Source organism: Somniosus microcephalus, unplaced genomic scaffold (assembly GCF_052327205.1).
Source record: "Somniosus microcephalus isolate GS21.2 unplaced genomic scaffold, FLI_Smic_1.0 unresolved_chr1, whole genome shotgun sequence".
Lineage (NCBI taxonomy): Eukaryota > Metazoa > Chordata > Chondrichthyes > Squaliformes > Somniosidae > Somniosus > Somniosus microcephalus.
Genome location: NW_028225179.1, coordinates 36,640,424 through 36,652,433, shown reverse-complemented (window position 1 = coordinate 36,652,433; position 12,010 = coordinate 36,640,424). Strand labels below are relative to the sequence as shown.

Here is a 12,010-nt window from a genome sequence, read left to right as displayed (position 1 = left end):
CCACAGTACTAATTACTGTGTGTGCGAGGGACACGGTCCACAGTACTAATTACTGTGTGTGTGAGGGACACGGCCCACAGTACTAATTACTGTGTGTGCGCGAGGGACACGGCCCACAGTACTAATTACTGTGTGTGCGAGGGACACGGTCCACAGTACTAATTACTGTGTGTGCGAGGGACACGGCCCACAGTACTAATTACTGTGTGTGCGAGGGACACGGTCCACAGTACTAATTACTGTGTGTGGGAGTGACACGGCCCACAGTACTAATTACTGTGTGTGTGAGGGACACGGTCCATGGTGCTAATTAGTGTGTGTGCGAGGGACACGGTCCACAATACTAATTACTGTGTGTGTGAGGGACACGGCCCTAATTATTATACTAATTAGCGTGTGGCACGGTACACTGTATTAATTGCTCGCTGTTTTTTCAGACACTGGCTGGCCAACGCCTATGTTCTCTTCGCTGTGCCGTACTTCGCCTACGATATCTATGCCATGTACCTCTGTCACTGGTACAAGTTCAAGGTGAAGGGTCACGAGACGGACACGGTGTCCAAGATGACCGTCCTCAAGGCCTACCTGAGGAAGGAGCTGCTGATGATCATCCACCATAGTGTTATGTTTGCGGTCTGCTTCCCTGTATCTGTGGTAAGTACTGTGTCTCCTTATTGTACTCCCCGGGTCAGTCCCCACCTGCTCTCCACAATCCTCCACCGTTAACCTCAGTCCCACCCGGGATACCCCACACACACACACTCCACTAACTCCGTCTCCTTTTTGCCTTGGATGTTTTGCAGTTTCTGCGGAATGGCCGTGGGGATTTTTTCGTGGGCTGCATGTTCATGGCTGAGGTCAGCACTCCGTTTGTATGTTTGGGGAAGGTGCTAATCCAGGTGAGTCTCCTGTGCCGTTTCTCTGTTTGGCTCCAATTGTATTTCCCCCTCCCCCCCCCCCCCCCCCCGCCCCCCGCCCTGTTTCACTGCTCTGTTCTCCATTGACATCCAGTACTGGATGCGAGCAGAAATTTGCTCCAACTAAATATTGGGAAGACTGCCGCGATTGTCTTCGGTTCCCGCCACGAACTCCGTTCCCTAGCCATCCCTTTCAACTGCCTGAGGCTGAACCGGACTCCCCTTGTCCTCACCTTTCACCCCTCCAGCCTCCACATTCAACGGATCATCCTCCGCCATCTCCAGCGTGATCCCACCACCAAACGCATCTTCCCCTCACCTCCCCTTTCAGCATTCCGAAGGGACCGCTCCCTCCGCGACACCCTGGTCCACTCCTCAATCACCCCCAGCACTCCTTCCCCTTCGCCCGGCACCTTCCCGTGCAAGCGCAGGAGATGCAACACCTGCCCTTATACCTCCCCCCTTCCCACTGTCCAGGGCCCCAAACACCCCTTCCAGGTGAAACAGCGATGTACTTGTACTTCTTGCAATCTAGTATACTGTATTCGCTGCTCACGATGCGGTCTCCTCTACACTGGGGAGACCAAACGCAGATTGGGTGACCGCTTTGCGGAACACCTCCGTTCAGTCCGTAAGGGTGACCCCGAGCTTCCGGTCGCCTGTCGCTTTAATTCTTCGCTTCACTCCCACTCAGACCTCACCGTCCTTGGCCTCTTACGCTGTTCCAGTGAAGCTCAGCGTAAGCTCGAACATAAGAACATAAGAAATAGGAGCAGGAGTAGGCCAATCGGCCCCTCGAGCCTGCTCCACCATTCAATAAGATCATGGCTGATCTGATCCTAACCTCAAATCTTCTATCACTCTACATCCTTCCCGAACCCATGTGATCTCCCGGGAGAGGTGAAAAACCAGATAAAGACCCAATGGCCAATTTGGGAGAAACAAAATCTGGGAAATTCCTCTCCGACCCATCTAGGCGATCGAAACTCGTCCAGGAGATCACTGTCCCTATATTTTCTACAGTACTTACCTTCTGTAAAAGGTGATCTCCACCCCAGCCAGGAACAGGAATAGAACCATCTCCTGAAATATAACACAGAATTAGAACACAAGAAGTAGGAGCAGGACCAGGCTACACGGCCCCTGGGCCCGCTCCACTACCCACAGGGCCATGACCATTCCGAACCTAGACTCGTGTCCGATTTCCTGCCCGCTCCCCATAACCCCTAATTCCCTTTACTTCTAAGAAACTATCTATTTCTGTTTTAAATTTATTTAATGATGTAGCTTCCACAGCTTTCTGGGGCAGCAAATTCCACAAACCTACCACCCTCTGAGTGAAGAAGTTTCTCCTCATCTCAGTTTTGAAAGAGCAGCCCCTTATTCTAAGATTATGCCCCCTAGTTCTAGTTTCACCCATCATTGGGAACATCCTCACCACATCCACCCGATCCAACCCCTTCACAATCTTATATGTTTCAATAAGATCGCCTCTCATTCTTCTGAACTCCAATGAGTAGAGTCCCAATCTACTCAACCTCTCCTCATATGTCAACCCCCTCATCCCCGGGATTAACCGAGTGAACCTTCTTTGTACTGACTCGAGAGCAAGTATGTCTTTTAAGTATGGACACCAAAACTGTTTGCAGAGGAACAGCACCTCATCTTCCGATTAGGCACTTTACAGTCTTCCGGACTCAATATCGAGTTCAACAATTTCAGATCATAACCTCGGCCCCTATTACATTTTTGCTTATATTTTTTATCCACACCTTTGTTTTGGCCCTCCCCCTTTTTTTTCTCTCTCCCACATGGCAGCTGTCTCCCATTCTGCCAGCGCATTTCACACCTAATCTAGCGCCGTCTTTTGTCTCCACTAGTCCTACCACCATCTCGTCTGGTTTTGAATACCTCTTAATGTCTCTTCATTTCTCTTTTGTTCTCTTCCAGCCCCCAAACTGGCCTTTCAATCTATTTCATTTCCTGTGCTTCTTCAGTCTTGACAAAGGGTTTTGACCCGAAACGTTGACTCTATTCTCTCTCCACGGATGTCGCCTGGACTGCTGAGTTTCTCCAGCATTTTCTGTTGTTATTTTTGCTTTTTTTTAAAAAACTCATTCCTGGGATGTGGGCGTCGCTGGCAAGGCCGGCATTTATTGCCCATCCCTAATTGCCCTTGAGATGGTGGTGGTGAGCCGCCTTCTTGAACCGCTGCAGTCCGTGTGGTGAAGATACTCCCACAGTGCTGTTAGGGAGGGAGTTCCAGGATTTTGACCCAGCGACGATGAAGGATCGGCGATATATTTCCAAGTCAGGGTGGTGTGTGAGACTTGGAGGGGAACTTGGAGGTGGTGGTGTTCCCATGCGCCTGCTGCCCTTGTCCTTCTAGGTGGAAGAGGTCACGGGTTTGGGAGGTGCTGCCGAAGAAGCCTTGGCGAGTTGCTGCAGTGCACCTTGTAGATGGTACACACTGCAGCCACGGTGCGCCGGTGGTGGAGGGAGTGAATGTTTAAGGTGGTGGATGGGGTGCCAATCAAGCGGGCTGCTTTGTCCCGGATGGTGTCGAGCTTCTTGAGTGTTGTTGGAGCTGCACTCATCCAGGCAAGTGGAGACTATTCCATCACACTCCTGACTTGTGCCTTGTAGATGGTGGAAAGGCTTTGGAGAGTCAGGAGGTGAGACACTCGCCGCAGAATACTCAGCCTCTGACCCACTCTTGTTGCCACAGTATTTATGTGGCTGGTCCAGTTAAGTTTCTGGTCAATGGTGACCCCCCCAGGATGTTGATGGTGGGGGATTCGGCGATGGTAATGCCGTTAAATGTCAAGGGGCGGTGGTTAGACTCTCGCTTGTTGGAGATAGTCATTGCCTGGCACTTAAGTGGCGCGAATGTTACCTGCCACTTATCAGGCCAAGCCTGGATGTCGTCCAGGTCTTGTTGCATGTGGGCATGGACTGCTTCATTATCTGAGGAGTTGTGAATGGCACTGAACACTGCAATCATCAGCGAACATCCCCACTTCCGCCAATGGGAACAGTTTCTCTCTATCTACCCTGTCCAGACCCCTCATGATTTTGAACACCTCTTTCAAATCTCCTCTCAATCTTCTCTGCTCCAAAGAGAACAACCCCAGCTTCTCCAGTCTATCCACGTAATTGAAGCCCCTCATTCCTGGAACCATTCTCGTAAATCTTTTCTGCACCCTCTCTAAGGCCTTTACATCCTTCCTATAGTGCGGCGCCCAGAATTGGACACAATACTCCAGTTGAGGCCGAACCAGTGTTTAATACAGGTTCATCAGAATTTCCACACTTTTGCACTCTATACCTCTGTTTATGAAGTCCAGGATCCCATTAGCCTTTTTAACTGCTTTCTCAACCTGCCCTGCCACCTTCAACGATTTGTGCACATACACCCCCAGGTCTCTCTGTTCGTGCACCCGCTTTAGGATTCTCTCTCTTTGTTTATATTTCCTCTCCTCATTCTTTCTACCAAAATGTATCAACATAAGAACATAAGAAATAGGAGCAGGAGTAGGCCAATCGGCCCCTCGAGCCTGCTCCGCCATTCAATAAGATCATGGCTGATCTGATCCTAACCTCAAATCTTCTATCACTCTGCATCCACCCGAACCCATGTGATCTCCCGGGAGAGGCGAAAAACCAGATAAAGACCCAATGGCCAATTTGGGAGAAAAAAATCTGGGAAATTCCTCTCCGACCCATCTAGGCGATCGAAATTCTTCCAGGAGATCACTCTGTCCCTATATTTTCTACAGTACTTACCTTCTGTAAAGGCAATCTCCACCCCAGCCAGGAACAGGAATAAAACCATCTCCTGAAATCTAACACAGAATTAGAACACAAGAAGTAGGAGCAGAACCAGGCTACACGGCCCTGGGCCCGCTCCACTACCCACAGGGCCGTGACCATTCCGAACCTAGACTCATGTCCAATTTCCTGGCCGCTCCCCATAACCCTTAATTCCCTTTACTTCTAGGAAACTATCTATTTCTGTTTTAAATTTATTTAATGATGTAGCTTCCACAGCTCTCTGGGCAGCAAATTCCACAAACCTACCACCCTCTGAGTGAAGAAGTTTCTCCTCATCTCAGTTTTGAATGAGCAGCCCCTTATTTTAAGATTATGCCCCCTAGTTCTAGTTTCACCCATCATTGGGAACATCCTCACCGCATCCACCCGATCAAGCCCCTTCACAATCTTATATGTTTCAATAAGATCGCCTCTCATTCTTCTGAACTCCAATGAGTAGAGTCCCAATCTACTCAACCTCTCATCATATGACCACCCCCTCATCCCCGGGATTAACCGAGTGAACCTTCTTTGTACTGACTCGAGAGCAAGTATGTCTTTTCTTAAGTATGGACACCAAAACTGTATGCAGTATTCCAGGTGCGGTCTCACCAATACCTTGTACAACTACAGCAATACCTCCCTGTTTTTATATTCTATCCCCCTAGCAATAAAAGCCAACATTCCATTGGCCGCCTTAATCACTTGCTGCACCTGCATACTAACTTTTTGAGTTTCGTGCACCAGGACCGCCGAAACTCACTTCACACTTTTCTGCGTTAAATTTAATCTGTCACGTGTCCACCCATTCCACCAGCCTGTCTGTCTTCCTGAAGTCTATCACTCTCCTCCTCACTGTTCACTATACTTCCAAGTTTTGTGTCATCTGCAGATTTTGAAATTGTTCCTGTACACCCACATCCAAGTCATTAATATATATCAAGAAAAGCAGTGGTCCTAGAACCGACCCCTGTGGAACACCACTGTATACCTTCCTCCAGTCCGATACACAACCGTTCACCACCACTCTCTGTTTCCTGTCACTTAGCCAATTTCGTATCTATGCTGCCACTGTCCCTTTTATTCCATAGGCTTCAATTTTGCTGGCAAGCCTATTATGTGGCACTTTGTCGAACGCCTTTTGGAAATCCATGTACACCACGTCAACCGCATTACCCTCATCAAAGAACTCAATCAAGTTGGTTAAACACGATTTGCCTTTAACAAATCTGTGCTGGCTTTCCTTAATTAATCCACCCCTATCCAAGTGACTGTTAATTTTGTCCCTGATTACTGTGTCTAAAAGCTTCCCCACTACCGAGTTTAAACTGACTGGCCTGTCGTTGCTGGGTTTATCTTTACACCCTTTTTTGAACAATGGTGTAACATTTGCAATTCTCCAGTCCTCTGGCACCACCCCCGTATCTAAGGAGGATTGGAATATTATGGCCAGTACCTCCGCGATTTCCGCCCTCAATTCCCACAACATCCTAGGATGCATCCATCCGCTCCTGGTGATTTATCTACTTTAAGTACAGCCAGCCTTTCTAATACCTCTTCTATATCAATTTTTATCCTATCAAGTATCTCCACTACCTCCTCCTTCATTATGTCTATGGCAGCATCTTCTTCCTTGGTGAAGACAGATACAAAGTACTCGTTTAGTACCTCAGCCATACCCTCTGCCTCCATGCGTAGGTCTCCTTTGTGGTCCCTAATCGGCCCCACCCCTCCTCTTACTATCCGTTTACTATTTATATGCCTATAGAAGACTTTTAGAGTGCAAAATTAAGGCACATGGGATTGGGGGCAAGGTATTGACTTGGATAGAGAACTGGTTGGCGGACAGAAAGCAAAGAGTTGGAATAAACGGGTCGTTTTCCGAGTGGCAGGCAGTGACTAGTGGGGTACCGCAAGGATCGGTCCTTGGACCCCAGCTGTTCACAATATATATTAATGATCTGGACGAGGGAATTGGATGTAATATCTCCAAATTTGCAGACGACACAAAGCTGGGTGGGAGGGTAAGCTGTGAGGAGGATGTCGTGAAACTCCAGTACGATTTGGACAGATTGGGTGATTGGGCAGAAACATGGCAAATGGCACTATAATGTGGATAAATGTGAGGTTATCCACTTTGGTGGCAAAAACAGGAAGGCAGATTATTATTTGAATGGCAATAGATTGGGAGAAGGGGAAGTGCAAAGAGACCTGGGTGTTCTTGTGCACCAGTCGCTGAAGGTAAGCATGCAGGTGCAGCAGGCGGTTAAGAAGGCAAATGGTATGTTGGCCTTCGTAGCAAGAGGGTTCGAGTACAGGAACAAGGATGTCTTGCTACAGTTGTACAGGGCCTTGGTAAGACCGCACCTTGAGTACTGTGTGCAGTTTTGGTCGCCTTACCTGAGGAAGGACGTTCTTGCCATGGAGGGAGTTCAGTGAAGATTCACCAGACTGATACCTGGGATGGCAGGAATGACGTATGAGGAGAGATTGTGTCGATTGGGCTTATACTCACTGGAGTTTAGAAGATTGAGAGGGGATCTCATCGAAACTTATAAAATTCTGTCAGGCCTGGACAGACTAGATGCAGGAAGGATGTTTATGATGCCGGGGAGTCCAGAACCAGGGGTCACAGTCTAAGGATAAGGGGTAAGCCATTTAGGACTAAAATGAGGAGGAATTTCTTCACCTGTGGAATTCTCTGCCACAGAGGGCGGTGGAGGCCAGTTCATTAAATATATTCAAGAAGGAGTTAGGTATATTTCTTAAGGCTAAAGGGAGCAAGGGATATGGGGAGAAGGTAGGGACAGGGTACTGAATTTGGATGATCAGCTATGATCGCATTGAATGGCGGAGCTGGCTCGAGGGGCCGAATGGCCTACTCCTGCTCCTATCTTCTATGTTTCTATGTTTCGAATTCCCTTTTATGTTGGCTGCCATTCTATTCTCATACCCTCTCTTTGTCCCTCTTATTTTCTTTTTCACTTTTCCTCTGACCTTTCTATATAGAGCCTGATTCTCGGATGTATTCGCAACCCGACATCTGTCATACGCGCCCTTTTTCTGCTTCATCATATTCTCTCTCTCTTTCGACATCCAGGGAGCTCCGACTTTAGTTGCCCTGCCTTTCCCCCTAGTGGGAATGTACCTCAACTGTACCTGAACTATTTCCTCTTTAACGGCAGCCCATTGTTCCATTACAGTTTTTGCCTGCCAATCTTTGATTCCAGTTTACCCGGGCCAGATCCGTTCTCATCCCACTGAAATGGCCTTCCCCCCAGTTAAACATTTTTGCTCCCTGTCCTTTTCCATACCTTGGTGTCATATTTGACCCCAAGATGAGCTGCTGACCACATATCCGCACCATCACCAAGAACGCCTATTTCCACTCCGTTACATCGCCCGTCTCCGCCCCTGCCTCAGCTCATCCGCTGCTGAAACCCTCATCCATGCCTTTGTTACCTCCAGACTTGACTATTCCAACACACTCCTGGCTGGCCTCCCACATCCTACCCTACATAAAGTAGAGCTCATCCAAAACTCTGCTACCCGTGTCCTAACTCGCACCGAGTCCCGTTCGCCCATCTCCCCGGTGCTCGCTGACCTATATTGGCTCCCGGTTAAGCAGCACCTCAATTTTAAAATTCTCATCCTTGTTTTCAAATCCCTCCGTGGAACTCGCTCCCCTCCCTATCTCTGTAACCTCCTCCAGCCCCACAAACCCCCCCCGCACCCCGAGATCACTGCGCTCCTCTAATTCTGGCCTATTGAGCATCCCTGACTTAATTTTTCCACCATTGGTGGCCGTGCCTTCAGCTGCCTGGGCCCTAAGCTCTGGAATTCCCTCCCTAAACCTCTCCGCCTCTCTCTACCGCCTTTAAGTCACTCCTTAAAACCGACCTCTTTGACCAAGCTTTTGGTCATCTGTCCTAATATAGAAAACATATTAGAAAAATATAGGAGCAGGAGTAGGCCATTCGGCCCCTCGAGCCTGCTCCGCCATTTAATGAGATCATGGCTGATCATCCAAATTCAGTACCCTGTCCCTGCTTTCTCCCCATATCCCTTGATCCCTTTAGCCTTAAGAAATATATCTAACTCCTTCTTGAATATATTTAATGAATTGACCTCAACTGCCTTCTGTGGTAGAGAATTCCACAGGCTCACCACTCTCTGGGTGAAGAAATCCTCCTCATCTCTGTCCTAAATGGCTTACCCCTTATCCTTAGACTGTGACCCCTGGTTCTGGACTCCCCGACCATCGGGAACATCCTGCCTGCATCTAGTCTGTCTAGTCCTGTTAGAATTTTATACGTTTCAATGAGATCCCCTTCCGTTCCTTACCCCGGGGTCAGTACTGAGAGGGTTAATGTAGAGAGCTGTGGGCTCAGTACCACACTGGGCGAGATTGGCCAGGGATGGAGCCTGGGCCTTTCCTGCTCTGTGTGTGGGCGGCGGGGGGTGTGGTTGCGGAGAATGAACAAGGATTGACTAACCGGCGGACCCCCCCTCTCTCTGTTACAGTACCGGCAGCAGCACACACTCCTTCACAAGCTGAACGGCGTCATGATGCTGGCCACTTTCTTCGTCTGCCGGATCGTGCTCTTCCCCTACATGTACTGGGTGTACGGGCAGCAGGCCGGGCTGCCCTTCTATCGCGTGCCCTTCGAGCTCCCCATCCAGTGCAACGTGGGCGTCCTGCTGCTGATGGCCCCTCAGGTCTACTGGTTCTCCCTCATCTGCCGGGGAGCCTTCCGCCTCTTCTGCAAGACCCGGTCGAAAGGGCAGCACGTCAACGGGTACGTGGCCCCCGCCCCTCGCCCCCGCCCCAGACTCCGACCAGCCCATCGCACCCGAGGAGCAGAAGCCGGTCTAAGCCGGCGGAGTGGGGGGCGGGCGGGCGGCGCACGCAGTTTGAAGCTCTCGTCTTTCCAGGTCACTTACAAGACGGATTCCGCCGAAAAACAGGAGCGACCGCGACAGAAAAATTGGAAGGGTACCGTACAGATTCTCCAATCAAACTCTCCCCCGCCTCCCTCCCCCGCCCGCGAATGTTAAACCTTGGGGTGGGGAGGAGGGAGGGAGGGCGGAAGAGAAACAGAGATGTGTTTAAAATTTAACAAAGGAAAGAAAACACGCCAGTTTGAATTTTATCAAATGCTTTTTTTTTTGTTAAACAACCCCCCCCCACCAGAAAGACATTAGCACTTTAAAAGGGTTGAGATATTCTTAGATTACACAGGCAGCAGTTCCCGGAGTCACGCTAGGCCACGGCGGCACCAAGGGAGGGGACAGGCGGCAGCGGAAATCACGAGGTCACCCACCCTCGGGTAGCCTTCGAGTGTCGGGGGGGGGGGGGGGCGGGAAGCGGAAGGGTCACATCACCGTCATCGCCAGCCTATGCAGCACAGGTTCCGCGATGTGGGCAGGGGGTGGTGGGCGACGGGGGTGGGGGGGCGGCGTCTGGTGTCGGGGGATCGGAGCGACTCACTCGCTGCTCCTGCCGGTCACGGAGATGTGGGGCCCCGGTAATAGGCCTCTGCTGGTAGGTGGAGAAGCACAGTGCTTGGAGCCAGGATTGTAACTGGATCGGGAGTTCGTTAACTGGGATTGGTATATCGGGAGTGAAGGGGACGGAATATCGCGAGTTACTACGACTCAATAGTCAGGTACAATGTTCAACTAAAAGTTCCATCTTAACACACTGCTGTCCCACTCTCAGATACCAGCTCCTCCATCACCCACACACACACAGCCTGTCCCACTCTCTGATACCAGCTCCTCCATCACCCACACACACACAGCCTGTCCCACTCTCCGATACCAGCTCCTCCATCACCCACACACACGGCTGTCCCACTCTCTGATACCAGCTCCTCCATCACCCACACACACAGCTGTCCCACTCTCTGATACCAGCTCCTCCATCACCCACACACACACAGCTGTCCCACTCTCCGATACCAGCTCCTCCATCACCCACACACACAGCCTGTCCCACTCTCAGATACCAGCTCCTCCATTCACCCACACACACACAGCCTGTCCCACTCTCCGATACCAGCTCCTCCATCACCCACACACACGGCCTGTCCCACTCTCTGATACCAGCTCCTCCATCACCCACACACACAGCCTGTCCCACTCTCAGATACCAGCTCCTCCATCACCCACACACACGGCCTGTCCCACTCTCCGATACCAGCTCCTCCATCACCCACACACACAGCCTGTCCCACTCTCAGATACCAGCTCCTCCATCACCCACACACACAGCCTGTCCCACTCTCCGATACCAGCTCCTCCATCACCCACACACACACAGCCTGTCCCACTCTCCGATACCAGCTCCTCCATCACCCACACACACACAGCCTGTCCCACTCTCCGATACCAGCTCCTCCATCACCCACACACACACACAGCCTGTCCCACTCTCAGATACCAGCTCCTCCATCACCCACACACACAGCCTGTCCCACTCTCTGATACCAGCTCCTCCATCACCCACACACACACAGCCTGTCCCACTCTCTGATACCAGCTCCTCCATCACCCACACACACACAGCCTGTCCCACTCTCCGATACCAGCTCCTCCATCACCCACACACACACAGCCTGTCCCACTCTCCGATACCAGCTCCTCCATCACCCACACACACACAGCCTGTCCCACTCTCCGATACCAGCTCCTCCATCACCCACACACACACAGCCTGTCCCCACTCTCCGATACCAGCTCCTCCATCACCCACACACAGCCTCTGAGGGACCCAGGTCCAGTTCCCCCACTTTCCGATCTATATTGGGAGGGAGGAGGCAGAGGGAGATTTGCGTATTGGGAAGGCAGGATTCCTGTGGCTGCTAAACCCCACCCCGAGGTGGTGTCAGACACTAGAATAAAGGGCAGGGGAAGAGGGTGGGTGAGGGAGGGAGGGAGGAACAGAGGGTAGAGGGGGGCAGACATAGCCTGGTTCCCCTTAAGGACCTCGGACTCCGGTGTATTTATTTTTTAGGCCAGTTGAAAAGTTTTCCGCTGCCACTGATGATTCAGTGCTGTACATATTTTATCTTATTTATTTAATATTTATTGACACGAGCTGTATGAAGATGTTTGACGGCTCACTCTCGCGAACAGCTCCTCTCTGTGACAACGAAGGCCTATCTGTTCCTCCATGGCCCCTGCCCTCCGTCACTGAGCTTCACCACGGGACAGCTCCCCCGCCCGCTTGCCCTCCCGCTTCCTGCTGGATGGGGGGGGGGGGGGGGAGAGAGAGA

At 50.9% G+C, this 12,010-nt stretch overlaps 1 protein-coding gene and 1 pseudogene across 2 annotated transcripts in view; both read left to right on the top strand.

Moving 5' to 3' along the window:
* Positions 1 to 415: 415 nt before the first annotated feature.
* LOC147094621 (ceramide synthase-like) lies at positions 416 to 10,140 on the top strand. The gene is made up of 3 exons (XM_085973940.1): positions 416 to 654; positions 804 to 899; positions 9,255 to 10,140. Exons 1-3 carry the CDS (start codon positions 502 to 504, stop codon positions 9,786 to 9,788), a joined length of 783 nt encoding a protein of 260 aa, XP_085830066.1. The 5' UTR covers positions 416 to 501; the 3' UTR covers positions 9,789 to 10,140.
* A 105-nt stretch (positions 10,141 to 10,245) lies between these two features.
* LOC147094620 (major vault protein-like) overlaps positions 10,246 to 12,010 on the top strand; it is a 30,193-nt pseudogene continuing 28,428 nt past the window's right edge. The window contains exon 1 of the transcript XR_015074673.1: positions 10,246 to 10,310. The product of XR_015074673.1 is annotated as a major vault protein-like (transcript). The remainder of the gene's footprint in view (positions 10,311 to 12,010) is intronic.